At 36.6% G+C, this 20,031-nt stretch overlaps 1 protein-coding gene across 3 annotated transcripts in view; it reads left to right on the plus strand.

Annotated features, from left to right (window-relative positions):
- The first annotated feature begins 2,770 nt into the window (after positions 1 to 2,770).
- MLF1 (myeloid leukemia factor 1) overlaps positions 2,771 to 20,031 on the plus strand; it is a 32,629-nt gene continuing 15,368 nt past the window's right edge. For 2 of the 3 annotated variants that reach the window (XM_004755634.3, XM_045088559.1), the window contains exons 1-2: positions 2,771 to 2,947; positions 19,653 to 19,803. In XM_004755634.3, coding sequence (XP_004755691.1) covers positions 2,901 to 2,947; positions 19,653 to 19,803 — 198 coding nt within the window. In that variant the 5' untranslated portion in view covers positions 2,771 to 2,900. The remainder of the gene's footprint in view (positions 2,948 to 19,652; positions 19,804 to 20,031) is intronic. The other variant, XM_004755635.3, reaches the window with a different exon arrangement.

Below are 20,031 nucleotides of genomic sequence, written 5' to 3' on the forward strand. Positions count from 1 at the left end.
TCTTCCCCCAACACCTGTCACCTTTTAACATAGTACGTTCTATGCCTCTTATTTTTATTCTGTGCTCACAAGACTATAAATTCCAGGACAGGGATTTTTGTCTGTTTTGTTCAGCAACACCTTAATGTCTAGATCAGTACCTGACCCAAGGTAGACACTCAATAAATATTTGTAAAATTGAATTGCTGGTTGAATATATTCCCACAGAATTTTATGCTTTTTAGTTTGGACCCATTATTTAGTTGGTCAGCAGATTTTGAGAAATGATTACCTGCTTTTATCCTGCTTCTTTCAGTGTGGCCCATCACCCACATTCCATGCAACCAGCCACACTGGGGAAAACTCCAGGTCTCCAGCCCTGTTCAATAACTAGCTGTGCAAACCTTGGCAATTTATTTAGCCTTTCTGTGTTTTGTTTGCATCACTTATAATGAAGATAAAAACCATCTCTCCTCCACAAAATCCTAGGAGGATTCAATGAGTCAATGCATATGAAGATCTTACAACAGTGCCTGGTACACACTCAATAAATATCAGCTATTGTGATTCTATTTATAGCCAAATGGAGGACCTTAACCCCTTTAATCCTGATCTCCATTCCTATTGCTCCCTTTTGGGATACTCATCCTCTCCTACCTCTTCTTTCATTTCCCATCAGTTTGAAACTATGCTGTTTCTTCAGCTTCAACTCTCCCCTTTCTTCCATTAACCTTTAAAAAAAAAAAAAAGCATTTGTTATTAGGCCCAAATTGCTTTTGGGAACTCCAGGTAACTCTGCGACTAACCTGTGCCCAGACTAAAGCTTTCAGGTTTTAGCACTGTAGGTCTAAGAAAAATCCCCATGGGAACAAGGTGGAAATTCTTCTTACAAGGTGCTTTATTCAATGTTAATCCAAAACTATTTTAATACTATCATTTACACCAAACATTTACCCCATTTCATTTAAGGATTTTGGGTGGGGAAGGGGTAGGAACAGAGGGAGAGGGAGAGAGAGAATCTTAAATAAGCAAACTCCATGCCCATCATGGAGCCAGAGGTGGGGCTCAATCTCAGGAACCTAACTGAAATCATGACCTGAGCCAAACCTAGGAGTTGGACACTTAACTATTTTTGTCACCCAGGCACACCTGTTTTTAGTTTTTAAACAATGTGGCCCTCCTTAACATCTTGGACTGTACTATTTTAAAGAGGAAATGATTACAAGTCTTCTAAAACAAAAAATTTGCCTTGAAACTAATTTAGAAATCCCTGAGATTATATATACATATACATATATATATATATGTACATATATGTATATATACCCTCTGAACTTCATTCTGATGCCAGAGGAGAAGAAAATAGCCTATTCCCTGGAAAGGCTGTGCTATCTGAACTTGGACAGTGTAAAATCTGCCCTTACCTCACACCATCAGTCTCAGGAAAAGGAGGCTGCCAGCAAACTTGGCTAAAGGTTGGGAGGTAAGAGGTCCAAAGGATTAAATTTCCAACTCCCAAAATAACCCCTGAGTACTCCTGTCACCTCAAATCAGGTCCTGCATGCTTCTTCATGCTGGAACAGTGCCACCTCTCTGGTCTGATCCCAGGAGGCCCTGTGGAGCCCTGGATGGCTCTCTGTCTCCAGAGGACAGCCTCCTAGAGAGGCTGGGGAGCCCACTGTATTAAAGTAGACATACAAAGTGCATCTTCTCTATTCTTATACTCATCATTCTTCTCTTTCTTTAACATCCTCTCTTCTACCTTCTCCTCCACCTACCTTTAGACTAGCAGTAGGCCTCAGGAGAGTGTTTTCCAAAACTTATTAATATGAGTAGCACTGTCATATATCCTTCCCCCGCATCATGTCCAAATCCCACCTGTGCTATATACTTAATTTAGTTCATATTTTCACTTACATTTGCAAAGACTAGTTATTAATGTATAGCACTGCTTTAAATTTAAAACCATTTTCACTTGCCATAAACAGAAGGCTCACGCATAAATATAATTAAAATAAAACTACATAGTAGTGAAATCTTGGATATGGTGCAGGTGTTTTGTCTGAGTCCTACTCTGTTAGGTTAAGGACTGCTGGAGAAGTATTAAAGACATACTGGCATCGAAGTGAGACTTCTTCCTTGAAATGGGGAGACTGGAAAGAGGACCAAAAAGAGAGCAACTTGCTCATCTTGCTTTTAAATATCATGTCTACATAAAACTTAAGCATTCCCACTTTGGGAAATATTCCTTTGAATTTTAGACTCACATAAGGCAAAGAAGGTTGTGAAATTTTATAAGGCTCATTTCCTTCAAGTAAGCACTGAGTACATTATTTATTAACTGTACTCAAAAACTTGCTGCATGTTTATTCTCAGTATTTGTGCACAGCTTTGGACCAAGTACCACGGAGTGTTTTGGATATAAGACTCTTTCCCGTGAATAACAAAATGCTGCAAGTGACTAGATCTTTGGAAGCCATCTAGCCCAAATCGTGACCCATTTCCATTTTCCCGAAAAGTGAGTTAGGGTTCGAGGCCGAGGGCGCTGTGCCCAAGGTCACGCAGAGGGTGGTCTAATTTTGGGGTTCCTGCAGTCCTGGGAACAAGCTATCTCGTCCCTCAGAAGACTTCAGAAGGGTTGCCTGACTGGCGGGAAACCAAACCTCTCGCTTCCACTGTGTTGATCGCAGTTGCTATGGCAGCGGCGCGTTTTCCCCGCCTCGTCTTAGTGACGTCGAGAGACCGGTGTCCAATGGGAAAGCAGCTCGGCGTCACGCACCGCCTTTCCCGGCGGGCACCGCCTTCTTAGCCGGGTGAGTAGCATCGACTGCGTGGGGGAACACTGGCTCCGGTCGCGGCCGCGGCAAGTTACATCGTCTTCCAATCTGTCCGCGTCCGCCGCCGCCGGTGACAGAGCCAGTATGTTCGGGATGCTGAGCAGCAGCTTTGAGGATGATCCCTTCTTCTCGTGAGTGTCTGGGGTCGAGAGCCCGCGGTCGCGAGGAAGTTCAGGGATCTTGAAGGGAGCTATTGTAAGGGAAAGTGCGAGAAAGCGGAGGAAGGCGAGAGGGAATTTGAGGAACTTCAGGAGGCGGCTGGGGGGAGAGATGGACTCGAGGGCGTGAGAGGGAAGGGAGTCGAGAACTTAGGGATGTGGGAAGGAGAGGGGAGAAGGCTTGGGGGGGTTGAGAGAGAGGAAGATTTGGGGGTCTGGGAGGGAGGGGAGAGAAGGGTCTGGGAGCGTGAGGTGAAGAGAGGTGCGGGCGGCACCCCCCCCCGCCCCCGCACACAAACCCAAGTGCCCGTTGCTCTCAACTTGGCCGGACTTGGGGTGTTCGGGTTGGATCCCGCGTTCCGAGGCCCGCCTTCGCAGCCGCAGAGCGTTGCAGGTGACGGTAACCTCTCTAGGTGGAACTTCTGGCGAGAATTAGGCTTAGGGGACCCCTCCCACACCTGTTTCAATTCCAAATGAGAGGCAGAGAATGTCTTAGAAGATGACAGTTGTTTGAAAAGGAACACATTTTTAAAACAGGGTTTTCATAAATACGCGTTTCGGAGAGCACAGCAAAGTCGGGGAGTTGTGCTGTCTCTCACGTCGGAGTGGTTGGAGGTTGCCAGGCGCACGGTTTGTTTTCTTTGCTTGCTTTGTTACAAAGCTAGTCTTGTTTGTAAAGGGACTCCTCTGTCAGAAGTACAGATAGGGCAGGGACGCAGACTGTGGGGGCGTTTAACACTTCAGGTAAACAAATGTCAAACCTGTGGACAGTTCCAAGTGAATTAACGTGATGCCTTAGGAAGAAGGGATCCAGAACTTAATTAATTGCTTCACTATAAGTTAGTTTTCTTGGGTGAGGGTGTGTGGGGTTTTGGGGGTTTTTGTGTGTTTGTTTTGTTTTGTTTTGTTTTAGTTCTTCCTTTGGGTATGATAAAAAAATGGTAACAGTTGGATTCCCAAGACGGGAGGCTTTGTGATACTTTTTTTTTTTCTTTCTTTTTTTGACAGAGAGAGAGAGAGGGAGAGAGATCACAAGTAGGCAGAGAGGCAGGCAGAGAAAGAGGGGGAAGCAGGCTCCCCAACCGAGCAGACAGCCAGGCTCCATCCTAGGACTCTGGGATCGTGACCTGAGCTGAAGGCAGAGGCTTAACCACTGAGCCACCCAGGCAGCTCTTTGTGATACTTTTTTGCCCAAGTGTTTTGGCAGTTTGAATTTTGACTTGGTGTCCTAATTTATTTTGATCGATTAAATTCTACCTCTTTGCAACTTGGAGGCTTTTTTTCTTTTTTAAGTTTAAAATGTCAACAGTTTTCTACATAGTATTGTTGTTTTTAAAGGGAAATATTATGTTGGCTTATGTGTTAGTACTATTTTTAAACTGAATAACATGAAAGTAACAATTGAAAGAATAATTGGTTAAAAAAGGATGAAATGATTAATATAGAAAAATAAAATGGTTAACATTTCATTCTAAAGGTTATAAATTACAATTAAGGGGTGTATGGATTCAGAAAAATGTATAGTGCTGTTTTAGTTAACTTGTTTAGGAGCTTTTGGAACATTTACAATTAATGCCATCTTGACAAGTTTTAAAATTTGTGCTCTAATATGATTTGCTCTTTTAAAAGTCTCTGAAGAGTAGGGACTAACTAAATATATCCATAGATTTGTTGTGCTGTTGAAATGATTCTTATGTAATTGTGACATCACTACAATGGGTAGTATTTAAGAAGATTTTGACAACTTTTAAGTTGCATTATGTCCGCAATTATATCAAAAATAGCAATGGCCTTAACTGTGAGTGTATAATTAGTACCTTTTTTAAAACGTCTAGCAAAAGTGTAATTTAAACTCTTGGGTAACTGTCTGAGCAAAGGCAATGAACCCAAGAGTCAGTGTCAGAAATAGTAACAGACCACAAATAGTAGGCATACATCAAAGAACACTCTTCCCTGTGCTTAGGATGGAAAGGACCGTTGGTTACATGTCAGTGGGTCTTTCGGTCATCACTTTCCATAACCTTCTTCAAATGCAGACAGCCATATCATAAAAATTTAGGATTAATTTCTTGTACTTAACTTTATAAAACATTCATCCTTATAATTTTGTTTCTCCACAAATAACTGTTTAGAACGTAAACACAACCGGGTTGGGGAGAGTAAAGATGAAAAAGAATGTGTGTTTCTATTTATTCAAGTACTCTGTCATTTAACCCACCCCTTTTACTCTAACCCCAAACAAAATGAGTATCCATTACTTATATAAGTTCAACATAAGAAATTCCTAAAGGTTGTAGACACCTTAAAGAACACAGAAGGGTTCCATGCCCACCATCTTTTGTATAAAAATTAGCCCTTTTGCTAACCTAATGTGTCACTGTGTTCCTTTACTGCTAACTTAATACCTGACATGTAGAAAGTATTCAGTAAATATTGTTTAATGATAATCTGGTGTCCTTTACACTTTGTAAAGGACTTTGTATTGTGTTGTATTTAATATGTATTGTAGTTTGTATTGTATTGTAGTTAATCTGGTATTTAGTTGATTGCTGAAAGCATTTGCATTCAACATATGCTATTGTTGTTGTTGACACTTTCTAATTTGAACACTAACATCATCTAAATAACCATTAGTTCAGTATATCAAGGATGTCAGTATAATAAACACACTCTTCTAATTTACTAATTACTCAAAAGTGGGCAAATAGTTTTTGGATATAAAATTAGAATTATTAAATAATATGAGGCTGGTAAAATCCTGTAATCAAATTGTTGATGTTTAAAAGATTGGAGTAAAAAAAAATTAATAGTATCTATAGTCTTGAATTCAAAAATGTTCATTTTCAATGTTTACCCTAAATGTTGTACCTTAAATGTTTCATCAGAAAATTAAAAGGAAACTATAAAAGTGATATGTTGAAAAAAAAAGGTGTTATGTTGAAGTTTAGTGTTTTATTATGTATTTGGAGCTTTTTTTTGTACCTGATATTGCAGAGCTGAAATTCAGTGAAAGTTGCTATACAATATACTCTCATATATACCTTCTTAAGTAAATAACACTTGTAATTTCATCAAAAACACGAAAGCTAAAAGCTGGCACTTCTGCATGCAATTTACTCTCAAGAATACTACTTTCCCTTCCCATTTATATTTGCTTGAGAAGAAATAGAAATGCATACGTATGGACAGGAAAATCAATTTGAGGTCCACATGATTTTGGCATCCATTCCTATATCCTAAGAAACATTGATTATTTAATATAAAAATTTACCTATATCCGGTACAGTCTGAAAATTTCTACTCTGTGCAGAAACATGAACTTTGAATCTTCTGAGCTGCAGAAATGAGAGGCTGATCATGCAAGTCTACAAAGGATAGCTATGTTACCACATATCAGACATTAGATATTAAAGGCTTAGAAGCAGGTCGGCAAATCCATCAGACTTATTTTTAATTATAAATCGTTAGCATTTCCTTAAGGGTATCCTATGTATGATGACCAGTCTTTGGTCAAAGAACCCCTATGTATATTCACAGGCTGTTACTTTTTCCATGTCCTTGGTCTTAGCAGGAACTGAAACATATATCTATAATTTTTTTTAATTAAATTATTTTGCACTTTGGAAGTAGTTGAAGGACACTGGCTTTGACTTACATACTGAGTTGAAGGTGAATATATTCCATGTACAAGATAGGCCTTGACTGCTATTTTCTTGATTGAGAATATTGTCATAAAACAGGAAATAAAATCACCTTTCTAAATAAGCTTTCGTGAACAATGAATGTTCAGGGTTACACACATACTTGTTTCCAGACTTAAAGTCTGAGGTAGGGTCTTCATCAAGATGACATAGTTTGGTGCTAATTAGTATTCTGCCTAATAAACCTCTAATTTTAATCATTTAATAGAGGTGGCTTGAGAGTACTCCGCTAACATTTAAGGTTTTAATTTTCTGGATCCCATTTTATGTTAAGACACCCAACAGCTTCTGTGATTTTTGACACCTAAAAATTTGTTCTCAGCAATATGTTAAGATAGATATTTCTTATAAATGAACTTTGCAGATTTCAACATCATATTTGATAGAATGAAGCACTATGATCCTTGAACTGAAAGAATTTCTAAGGTAGACTTTGGACTTTCTGTGGTTCAGTAGGTTTAAACTATTGAATTAGGAGCCAAGATGCACAACAAGAGTATGACATAGTTGCTGGATCAAGAAATGCCATTTGGGGGCACCTGGGTGGCTCAGTGGGTTAAAGCCTCTGCTTTCAGCTCAGGTCATGATCTTAGGGTCCTGGGATCCAGCCCCGCATCGGGCTCTCTGATCAGCAGGGAGCCTGCTTCCTCCTCTCTCTCTGCCTGCTTCTCTCCCTACTTATGATCTCTGTTAAATAAATAAATAAATAAAATCTTAAAAAAAAAAAAAAGAGAGAAATGCCATTTGGTAGCATCTAATCATATAATGCTTAGTTCTATCACTGAACATTGTAAATATCTTGCATAAAAGTACTTAAAGGATGAGAGGGGATGTTATTTTTATTAACATATAATGTATTATTTGCCCCAGGGGTATAGGCCTGTGAATCATCAGGCTTACACATTTCACAGCACTCACCATAGCACATACCCTCCTCAATGTCCATAACCCTATCCCTACGCCCCAATCCCCCCAGCAACCCTCAGTTTGTTTCATGATATTAACATGGGTTTGTGTTTGTCTTAGGGCTTGTCTCCTTCCCGATCCCATCTTGTTTCATTTTTTCTTTCCCTACTCACCACGACCCCCCACCCTTCCTCTCAAATTCTTCATATCAGAGAGATCATATGATAAAAAAAAGTCTTTCTCTGACTTATTTCGCTCAGCATAATACCCTCTAGTTCCATCCATATCATTGCATATGGCAAGTTTTCATTTCTTTTGATGACTGCATAGTATTCCATTGTATATATATCACCTCTTCTTTATCCATTCATTTGTTGATGGACATCTAGGTTCTTTCCATAGTTTGGCTATTGTGGACATTGCTGCTAGAAACTTTCTGGTGCATGTGCCCCTTCGGATCACTACATTTGTATCTTTAGGGTAAATACCCAGTAGTGCGATTGCTGGGTTGTAGGGTAGGTCTATTTTCAGCTTTTTTGAGGAACTTCCCAGAGTGGCTGCACCAGTTTGCATTCCCACCAACAGTGTAAGAGGGTTCCCCTCTCTCCACATCCTCACCAACATTTGTCGTTTCTGGACTGTTAATTTTAGCCATTCTGACTGGTGGGGAGGTGGTATTATCTCATTGTGGTTTTGATTTATATTAACCTGATGTTGAGGGATGTTGAGCACTTTTTCATGTGTGTGTTGGCCATCTGGAAGTCTTTGTAGACATGTCTGTTCATGTCCTCTGCTCATTTCTTGATTGGATTATTTGTTCTTTGGGTGTTGAGGATGGTAAGTTCTTTGTAGATTTTGGATACTAGACCTTTATCTGATATGTTATTTGCGATTATCTTCTCCCATTCTGTCAGTTGTCTTTTGGTTTTGTTGACTGTTCCTTTGCTGTGCAAAAGCTTTTGATCTTGATGAAGTCCCAATAGTTCATTTTTGTCCTTGCTTCCCTTGCCTTTTGCAATGTCTCAGAAGAAGTTGCTGCAGCTCAGCATACCACCATTTTAAACTGTGCTTCTAAACAGCAGGGAAATGAAGAATTGCCTATGAAAATGTAATTCATTCTTCAAATATTTCTTAGGTTTCTATTATATGCATAATGCTGTGGACTCTATTATTAATTTGTAGAAGTCATGCCCCATTCCCTCAAGATTCTGTTAAGAATGTAATATGCGTTATTTCTAGTGTCAAAACTTGGATCACCTAATATATTTTCTTTATGGACCTTTATACCTCATTGGAACTAGGGAACATTTGTTTATGATCAAAAGAACCATAACAATCTGCTGATAAGCTTTTATTTATTTATTTATTTATTTATTTATTTTCAGCATAACAGTATCATTTTTTCACCACACCCAGTGCTCCATGCAATCCGTGCCCTCTATAATACCCACCACCTGGTATCCTGACCTCCCACCCCACCCCCCGCCACTTCAAACCCCTCAGATTGAAGCTTTTTGCCACCACAATGTATAGTGCAAGGAAGGAATTTCTCTTAATAAATGGGACTGCGATGTCAATTATCTGAGACCCTTATGTATAAAGAATAAATTGCTTTTTACTATATTATTGTACTGGCTAAATAAAAATTGAAATTGATCAATATATTTATATATTTGAGAGTCTTAAAAACAGGACCTTATTTGGAAATAAAACTTACTGTCCCTTAAAACAAAACAGAAAAAAAAACACCTTTTATGTTGAAATTATTCCCAATGTAAGAGGTTTTTTTTTTTTTTAGTAGTGGAGGGGCAAACTTTATTTCTCATAGCTTGTGATAGGTAAATAATATGGTGTAGAAAAGGTACATTTTGTGCAAAATATCATTCCGTATGGTTGTGGTTTGTGTCAGCAATCCTAAAAGAGGTATGGCTACCATAATAGCATAAGTAAATCTTTTCTGATTTAAATGAAAATGCATCTTTATGGAAAATCTGAAAAATATAGAAAGTCTGGTAAAGGAAATCATGCAATCAAGATTTTATCATTTTGGTGTATTTTGTTTCCATTTTCCATATATGAAAAATATTTTCCAAAATTAGAACAAAGTTTTATGATCACAAATACACTGTTTTTCCTCTACATATGCCACAATCACTTTCCTAGCTTTATTCTCTAAAGTGTGATTTTAGTGTCTGCAAAGTATTGCATCCTATGGATGTATGGAGAATATTTTTTCATATAAATCTTTAGCCACATTTCAAATTATTACTTTAGAATAGCTTATGTATATGAAATGACCAGTTTATAAAGTATGAAGTTTATAAAGCCTCGTCATATTTCCACTTTACTTTCCTAGAATGAAACATTAGTTTTCAAGAGAATAATACGAATAGGGAGAAAAATATAAAAATGACTGAGTTCTTACCTGAGAAAAGAAACTCTGCATTAGGTTTATTTTTAAAATAATAGAATAGTTCCTTGCTACGACAAGAGATTTTTGGCTTTAATAAAAAAGAATTCAAGCTTGAACAAGAGAAATTTTAAGTCTTATCTCTGAGCAGCTGCTGTTCTGGGTAGACAAGAATTGAACTCACTTCAGGGCCCAGCCGGATTTCTTCCTGAATGGTTTAGACAGGTGCAAAAGCCAGACTGGGAGCACAATTTCGTCTTAATGCTTTTTCCAACAAGCAGCCTTTTGTTCATGTCACTCAAAAAATACATTTTTAACAGTTGTTCTATATATAAATATACCTACTTCTATTTAAATGAAGAGGAACCTGGGCAACATATTAAATGAGCCCATGTAGTTGTTGAATTTGTAGCCCAGTTATAATGCAATTAGAAAAATAAATCTCACTAAATTCTATATTCCTATGGGAAAATAATAGCTGCTGAATACTCACTTATTAACAGAACAAAATCTAGTGTTCTCTGAAGTATTTTTCTTCTTTGCAGTTGAATTTCATCCATATATCTAAAGGGAAAGTTAACTGGTTTTCTTAAGTGATGCATATTAATAAGAATAAACATTTTAATCTCTACACCAGTACCCATATTCTAAGCTGTAAATGTCCAGTGAATAATGGAGCTCTAAGCAAAAGGACTGTCTTTTGAACTATCCATTTTAAAACATCAAGTGGTGTGAAATCCTCTAACTCCACATAGTTTTATTTCACTTTGTTTAAAAAAAATTTTAATAAAACATTTCAAACATATACTACAAAAGTATAACAATTGTGTATCTGTCACCCAGGATTTCAAAATTTATACTTGTTTTATCCATCTCTATTTCTGCTGATATCTCAAATGTATTTTAAAGCAAATTCCAGATTTCTTATCATCTAACCTCTATTTCCAAATACATTTCTGAAAAATATGGTTTCCTTATATAACCACAGTACCATATCATATGGAATAAAACATAATTATAATTGCTTGGCATCATTTGGCATAAGTATCATCAAGACATGAAATACTTTTAAATAATCTAGTTTTTGAGGTAACAATCAAAAAATTGTTTCTTAGACAACTCTTTATGGGTCTTAGAACTACTTGAAATTATGTTCTTTAAGTATAAAGAAGGATATCCAGACACCAAATTCTGATTCCTTAATATTAAACTAACTTGATCTTCAGTTCTTGATTTCAGAAGCATAAACCAACTCCCTTTCTGCTCTCCAGTGTGTTCAAACCTAAGTGGCTCCTTGTGTGCGATTGATCCATTTAATTTTTAAAATTGTTATAACTTCCCTATAATGCTAGTTGCCTACAGTTCTGTTACAGTAGTGATAGTATTCTGTCAAATTTTCTATGCCTGTCACTCTTACCAATAAGACAAAAATCCCAGACTAAAAATCCCACAAGTATCCATGGAAAACTGATCTTGTTTATGATATTTTTCTGCACTGTATGTATAATATCTTTACTTGTATTTTTCTTAGTATGTTAGAGTTTGTTTTCAGTTGAGAAGAATGAGATATAAAAATATATATAAATCTAATGTCTGGTGTCTTCATTTTATTGTATTTCCTGAGTGGACTTAGTACAATTATGTGTTTTTTTTTTTTTTTAAGATTTTATTTATTTATTTATTTGACAGACAGAGATCACAAGTAGGCAGAGAAGCAGGCAGAGAGAGAGGAGGAAGCAGACTCCCTGCTGAGCAGAGGGCCCGATGTGGGGCCCGATGTGGGGCTCGATGTGGGGCTCGATCCCAGGACTCTGGGATTATGTCCTGAGCTGAAGGCAGAGGCCTTAACCCACTGAGCCACCCAGGTGCCCCACGTTTTTCCAGTTAATACCCAGCATTTATCTAAAGTGACTCTTCATTCTGAGAGACTCAGTTACTAATTTGATAAAGAATAATTTAATTTTCCTGTAGAAATTTTTGTATTCAGTTGCAATAGGAGTATCTTCAACCTGTGCACACTGGAGAGAGCACTTTCCTTTTATGACTTTACATAAAATTTGTCAGCAGGAAAGAGACGGTACAGTAGTGTTCCTAAGCAGATCAGTATATAAAGGACAAGAGAGTCATGGCAGGAGAGGAAATGGAGAACTAAGAGTACTGACATGTCACAATTTTTTAGAGTATGGATTTGTCAAACAAGTGATTTGTAAAGTTGTTATCTATCATCCAGACCAGCGGTGATCCTAATGTGGATGCAGTTGGAAATTATCACATTGGTCAGGTATGCAGGTAACCTGCTACTTTTATTTAAGTCATTATTAACTCTATTTTTATATTCAACAATTTCTGTTAAAAGAATTGATATTGGTCAAGAATAAAAAGATCTATGGAATAAACCAGTCTAGAAACACTCTCATACACTAAATAAATTTAATACAGCCTCTATATTAGATTTATTTAGAGACTACTCATCTTTTTATTTCTTAATAGTTTAAAAAAATACTTTGCACCATATATGGTAGTCTCAATCATTCAAAACAATATAACAAATTTCTGCATTCAATTTTCAGGAATTGTGTCCCAAGTTTAATTAAGGCAATAAGGCCTCAGAACTATACGATGTGTTTGAAGTGGTTTCTGCCCTAGCATATTTTTTAAAACTAATGCCTAAGTAATAACAGCTGGTAAATTACTTTATTAAAACATAACATTTAGAAGCTTCTCATCATAGACTTTGACAAGCTAATATATTTTTAGGGTTTTCACAGGATAAGATAAATTGGCATACTTTATTTTACAACATTTTAATGGGATTTGCTGAGAGATCAGCTTTATTACTATTAAGAAAGAAAAAACACATTTATACAGCCTGGAGTGAACATGTGCATTGATTTGGAATTGCAGAACTCTTTTCCCGTATCAATTTTCCATAGTTACATGTGCCCTAGGAGACTTTAAATTTTTTTTTAATCTTAAAATTCAGTAACATCCAACATTTGGTAATAACGTAAGGTATTAAGGTGCTTTACATTTTCAAAAGTGTATTTTTGGCATATGTAATACATGCTTAGGCAAAAACAAAAGGTACAGAAGAGTACATGTTTAAAAGACTCACTTCTCATGACAATGTGAGTATGCTTAATACTAAACTGTGCATTTAAAAATGCCTAAGTTGGGAAAAAAGCTCAGTCAGTTATACAGTAATGATCTGTGCACTTCTCTGTATGTACTATACTTCAATAAAAAAGCTTATTGAGACAAAAAAAAAAACCCAACCATCTAGTTACCCTCTTGAATGCAACCACAGTGACCAGTTTGCTGTGCAGCTTCCTAGGGATATGTTCTATACATTTATAAGCATATATATCTGAATTTTTTATACAGATAGACATATACTATATATCTTGTTAATCCTTCCATGTTAGCATATAAACATCTGCCTTGCTCTTTTAAAGGTGGCATAATAAACCATTTAAAAGAGCTTTTAATAGCTCTTTTCCTATCCTTTTTTAGTTATTCTATCAATCAGTAAAGAAAAATCTTCAGGCTAATTTTGGATAGTGGAGTGAGCAAGAGAGATATGTTCCTTTTCCTTAAGAAGCTTTTAATCTAGCAGAAAAGACAATATTTTCTACATGTTATTTTATTATCAATAGTCTTTACTTATAAAGAGGCCTAACACAGATAGCAAGACTATTTTCAACTTTTAAAAAATTTCTCCTTTGACTCTCAATAATGGTAACCTATGCCTTCTTTTTGTGGGAAAGGAAAGAAAAGTAGAAAAGAAGATAGTGAAGAGTACTTAAAAGAAAAATGATAAAATAGTTTGAATAGTCAATACTACTTAGAAATACTGGACTGGGATTAAAGCTTCAAAAGGGTGACCTTTCCTACTTAGATTGGTTCAGTTACAGAAAACAAAATTTACTGACTTTAGGCAGAAAAGAATTTATTACAGGGCATTAAACCGGTTATAGAATGATTGTGATGGCTTAAGAAACAAACTCGAAATTGAACTTTGAAGAATGACTCCTAAAGCCACATCAGAGGTCCAGACCAGGGGTTGGGGAGCAGTGGCCACTTCCCACACTAGGAATTGTTGAATTGGGAAGCTGTTGATACTTCTGCTGGCTCTAAAGTCATGGTACCTGTGAGGACCCATACCACCAAAATGAATTTCCCTTCCCTGGCCTCTAATAAGCTCTAGGGATCACACTCGCAGTTCTGGTAACACTGCAACAAAAAGACTATGTTACTCTGTGATCATGTTTACCAAATAAGAGAAGTAATAGTACATACAGATTGCCACACTTATGCTTTCTAGTTCTCAAATAAATGGCCATAATTGGCAGAACTTAAACCCAGAAACTTTGCTGCAGTAGAGTCTAGGAAATTAAATCTTAACTTTTCTTTTTATGCAGTATAGAAAGGCACATTGAAAGGAGATTGAAATGGGTTGAATGTGAAAAGCTTTATAGAGGTGTCGGAAGATAGTGCATTCATTTTGAAAAAACTAACCAGAGATACAAGAAATTAAAATTTTGATTTTAAAATGAAAAAAAAAATTAGCTAAGTAGGATTTTCACAATCAAAGACTAAATTAGCAACCTGGGAAACTGAACCAAAGAATTTCTTCCAATATGTAGGACAAAATCACAGAGGGTTCAAAGTTCTACAAAGAAGGAACAGAAAGAATAGTAAATATTCAAAGAAATATTTTAAGAACAATTTCTAAAACTAAACAAAGATCTAAATCCTTAGAACACAGATTGAAAAGGGAAATTTGAGGGTTGTCAGGATTTTTTAAAATTCTATATCCAGAAGCATAATAATGTAATTTTGATACATTTAAAAATATATACAGAAAAGAATCATAGATCTTTCAGAGAGTGCAGATTTTTTTTTAAAGATTTTGTTTATTGGAGAGAGAGTAAGTGAGAGAGCATGAGTAGTGGGGAGAGGAGGACTCCCCACTCAGCAGGGAGCCGAATGCAGGGCTCTCTCCCAGGACCCTGTGATTATGACCTGAGCTGAAGGCAGACACTCAACCAACTAGCCACCCAGGGGCTCTGAGCGTGTAGACTTTTACAAAGTATAAGAACCACATTGTCATCACTCTTAACACTAAGTAAGGAAGATAATGAAACAATATAGATTCTCAAAATAGTGAGGAGAAATGATCCAGATTCTATGCCCAGATAAGCCATTGTTTCACTTTGGGTGTGAAGAAAACTTAGACATGACTACTAAAAATTTACTGTGCTCAAAATTACTAGGTGTTAGAATCCAGAAAAGAAATAGTAAGATAGGGGCGCCTGAGTGGCTCAGTGGGTTAAAGCCTCTGCCTTCAGCTCAGGTCATGATCTCAGGGTCCTGGGATCAAGCCCCGCATCGGGCTCTTTGCTCCGCAGGGAGCCTGCTTCCCTTCCTCTCTCTGCCTGCTTCTCTGCCTACTTGTGATCTCTCTCTGTCAAATAAATAAAAATAAAATATTGAAAAAAAAAAGAAATAGTAAGATATAAGAAGTAATGATCATTCAGAAGTAAACTAACCCCAACATTTCTTGATAGAGGGAGATTGAACTAGAGCACTTGCCATCTCCTTTATTCTTTCCATGGAAACAGAGTTCACCTGTTTCCTCTCTTGAAGTTAGCAGGACAGATAAAAACCCAACTAACATGCAGCCCATTCTGAAGTTTTGAATTTGGATGACTGTGCCATAAAGAGGAAGAGCTGGCTAAGGAAAAAGACAGTGTGGGAAATGTTAGGTTAAAGACTTACTACAATAGTAATAGGCAAATGTCCCAAAATTACTTTATTATTATTTGTAATTTATACTCTGAGTATTTTAGAAAGTATTACAGCTTCTATTGTAAGATCAGTTCGCTATTTCCACTTCCTGGCACAGTGCTTTTTACATAGGTATCCAGTAAATATTTGTTAAATAAATGGAGATAGTTTTTTTTTTTAAGATTCCTTTTATTAATTTGATAGAGATCACAAATAGGCAGAGAAGCAGGCAGAGAGAAAGAGGGGGGAAGCAGGCTCCCTGCTAAGCAGAGAGCCAGATGTGGGGCTCAATTCCAGGACCCTGGGATCATGACCTGAGCTTAAGGCAGAGGCTTAAACCCACTGAACCCCTCCAGGCACCCCAAATGGAGATAGTTTGTATCAAAACAAGCTGAAATTGAACAGAGGTCCCTGATTAAATGGTTGAAGAGTTTAGATTTGTGTTTATTCATGTGAGGTTCTTGGAATGTCTTCACTAGGGTTGATAGAAATGCTTGCTTAAATGCAGATTATTGGGCCATGCCCCAGTTATAATGAATCAAAAATCCTTGGTTGTATGTTTCAGGAATCTGTATTTTAATAAGTACCTCCAGTGATTTTTAAGCATGTTCAGGTTGAAAGGAATAGCCCCACAGAGGCCAGGGAAAACAAGAACAGATGAAGAATAGAGCCCAGAAGAAGTACAGGTCTCCCTCAATTTAAGATGGAGTTAACATCCTGATAAACCCATTGTAAACTGAAAACTGTGTGATTTGAAAATGCATTTAATACACCTAACCCACTGAACATGATAGCTTTGCCTAGCCAACCTTAATATGCCAGAACACTTAATTATCAGTCATAGAAATTCCATTTAGTTTCCTAGCACCAGGTTAATCACAGGCATTTTTTTTAATAGCATTTCAGTCTTCTAAGACTTTTATAGAGACTGAGAGAAATACTTGGAAATTGCTTTAAATAATGTGATTTTAAGAATATATCAGTTGTAGGTGGAATAATGCCCCTTCTCCCAAAGATGACCATGTCCTAATCACCAGAATTTGTGAATATATTATTTTAAATGACAAGGAGGAATTAAGGTTACAGATGAAACTAAAAATTTTAAACACCTTAAAATAAGAGATTAACCTGGATTACCCAGGTAGACTCAATTTAATCACAAGGGTCCTTTAAATATGGAAGAGTCAGAGAGACTTGAAGATGCTATGCTGCTGGCTTTGAAAATGGGGGGGGAGGGAATCACAAGCCAAGGAATATGGGCCATCTCTAGAAGCTTGAAAAAAGGCAAGGAAGAAACAGACTTTCCCCCACAGCCTCTAGAATGAACCCAGCCCTGCCAATGCCTTGATTGTAGCCCACGTATATCTATTCTGGGCTTCTGATCTCCTGAACTGTAAAAGTATAAATTTATTGTTTTAATCACTAAATTTATGGCAATTTCTTACATTAACTAAACTAATATCCAAGTTTTATATTTCTAATTTTAAAACATATGTCTCATTTCTCTGTCAGACTGTAAATTCCTCTAGACCAATAATCAACTTCTGTGCTTGACACACAGTATACATGATAAATGTTTATTGAATTTGAACCATTCTATATATTACACGTTCTCTCCATTATTTTGGGGGAGAGTTATTTGCCCAGCTCTCTCTACTCACCTGGGTACATGCTACATGCTATATATAAGTAGCAGCTGCATTGCAATCAATACCTAGTTCTGAACCTCTTCCTTAGTGACTTGATTAGGGAAGAGGTACTCATTTCAACTAGTTGGTTTTCTCTGGCTCAGTGTTTTAGTACATGAGATATCTTCTAATCAATGGTTTCACGGGCTTCTTGTGCCTTGGTTTCAACTGCTCTATAATAAGTCTACCTGTCTGAGAAACCCCATCCTCCTGAGGTTTATAGAAGCTCATATTTTAATTTGTACCATCCCAAACATAGTCTCAAAATTTGGTGAAAATTTTAAAAAATATTTTCTCAAAATGCAGAAAAGGACCTACAGACAAACTATTTTTATAGATTTACATCCGTTTCCCTCCCAGTCTTTAGATAAAAACCAGCATAATTAAGACTTAGAATGGGGACAGTTTTAGATGTATTATGTACTGTTCCTTGAGATATAATATGTATTAGTAATATATTGCTGCTATAATTTAGTAGCTTAAAACAAGAAACATTTATTATATAATTTCTGTTGGTTAGAAATCCAGGAGCAGCTTTCCTGGGCAGTTGTGACTCAGGGCTTCTTAGGAGGCTGCATCAAGTTGTGAGTCAAGGCTGCGGTCATCTCATGGCTTGACTGATGGGGAATTTACTTCCAAGTTCTTTCACATGGTTGTTGGCTGGTCTCAAAAATCTACATCTAAGCTCACCTATGTAGCCCTCACAGGGCTGTCTCACAGCAAAGCAGCTGCTTGACCCACAGTGAGTCATCTTGCTAAGACAATGCCCAAGCAGAAGCCACATTCTGTTGGAGACAAGTCAGTAAATCCAGCCCATACTTAAGGGAAGGGGATCATTGGGGGCCATCTTAGAAGCTGCCTACCACACATATAAATTAGTGAGTTCATTAGTTTACCAGAGACTAGATAATCAAGTTTATAATGTTCCTGACTGAATTTAAGTTTAATAATATCAAACAATTTTTTTAAAGACTCTATTTATTTATTTGACAGAGACAGAATTTTACATTCTTGAATGCAACTTGTGAATGGGATAACATCAGGTTATGAACACTGGTATTTATACAAATACAAAACACGATTATTGTTATATGTATTTTTAAATAAAACAAATCTTTTTTCAATGAAAGGTGTTTAATATTAATAATAGAATAATAGGGAGTGGCACTCATAAATGAATTAAGAAGAAAAGTTTCTCTTAAAGGAAGGGAAATTAGGGGAATTTAAGGGAAATTAAGTTTCAACATACTCTGTGGGCCAGATACTGTGCTTTGTGCCTTCAGATTACATGCTTTAATCTCAACAACAGGGATGTGCAATATTATTCTCATTTTATTGCAGTGGAAATTTAGGTTCAGGATAAAGGCTTGAGTTCTAATTAATTCACGTACTACATATACTGAAGGAATACTATTCCTCAAAAGTTGGTGAAGGGACTACTTGAAGTAAGATCACCAGGGGTGCATGTCCACAAACCACACCCAGAACTAGTAAATTAGATTGAGATATCATTGGGGGGACAGAAATATGCATTTCTAACCTGCTCATTGGTTGCTCGGTAATTTCAAAAAAAGTTTGAGAACAGCTATCTTAAGACATGGGAGATATTTTTTCTGTGTGGTGATTTCTGATACTAAGAGTTCTTAGAAACAAAAGTTAGCCTCATAAAGGTGATCTGTAGCTTTATTTTTGACTATTAGAATAATGTATATTTACAGTAGTCATGACCTAGCTATATTTCTCAGTGCTCATATTTCATAAATAAAGAGTTAAAAAATAAATAAGCCAGCATTCTTTATTGGTTCTTACTAGAATTTATATTTTTTTGGCTGCCTAAGATGACCTCTACCTGGTACTAGTATTTTTCAGTCCTTTTTTTTGGCCATTTCCCTTAGTGCTGGCCTAAGCTACCTGAGATGTGTTACTTTGTATTTGCCATTTTCATACAATAAGGGTTAAATAAAGATGAATTTTTATTATATATAGATTAATTATAGTAGATAAGAAATGGAATAGTTTTTGTATTCATAAATAATGGATCTTTGGGAGATAATTCCATTTGCCTAAATTCTTTTGTCTCTTTAACAAGACTATCAACACAAAATAATTCTTTGTAGTATTTAGCTACCTACTTGTGACTTAAATTCCAAAACTTACTCTTGGATGATATGTATTTTCAACAGTGATTCTTTTATTGCACACCGAGAAAGTATGCGACAGATGATGAGAAGTTTTTCTGAACCCTTTGGAAGAGACTTGCTCAGCATCTCTGATGGTAGAGGAAGAGCTCATCATAATCATATGAGACATGATGATGGTGAAAATTCCTTGACTGTAAGTTCTTTATTTTAAGTTAGTGAGAAGGCCCTATGGGATTTGCAGAAAATTATTACAGAAGAATATATGTATCTTTGATGTTAGGATATGAATAATGCTTGTTATAGAAATAACTATTGTATGAAAGGATGGACCTGTTGGAAAGCTGAATCCTTTAAAAATGAATTGTTAGCTGTATGAAATTCCACGATGCTACCAAAACTTTAGGATCATATTATAAGCCAA

Source organism: Mustela putorius, unplaced genomic scaffold (assembly GCF_011764305.1).
Source record: "Mustela putorius furo isolate JIRA1106 unplaced genomic scaffold, ASM1176430v1.1 tig00003834_pilon_pilon_pilon, whole genome shotgun sequence".
NCBI classification, from domain to species: Eukaryota; Metazoa; Chordata; class Mammalia; order Carnivora; family Mustelidae; genus Mustela; species Mustela putorius.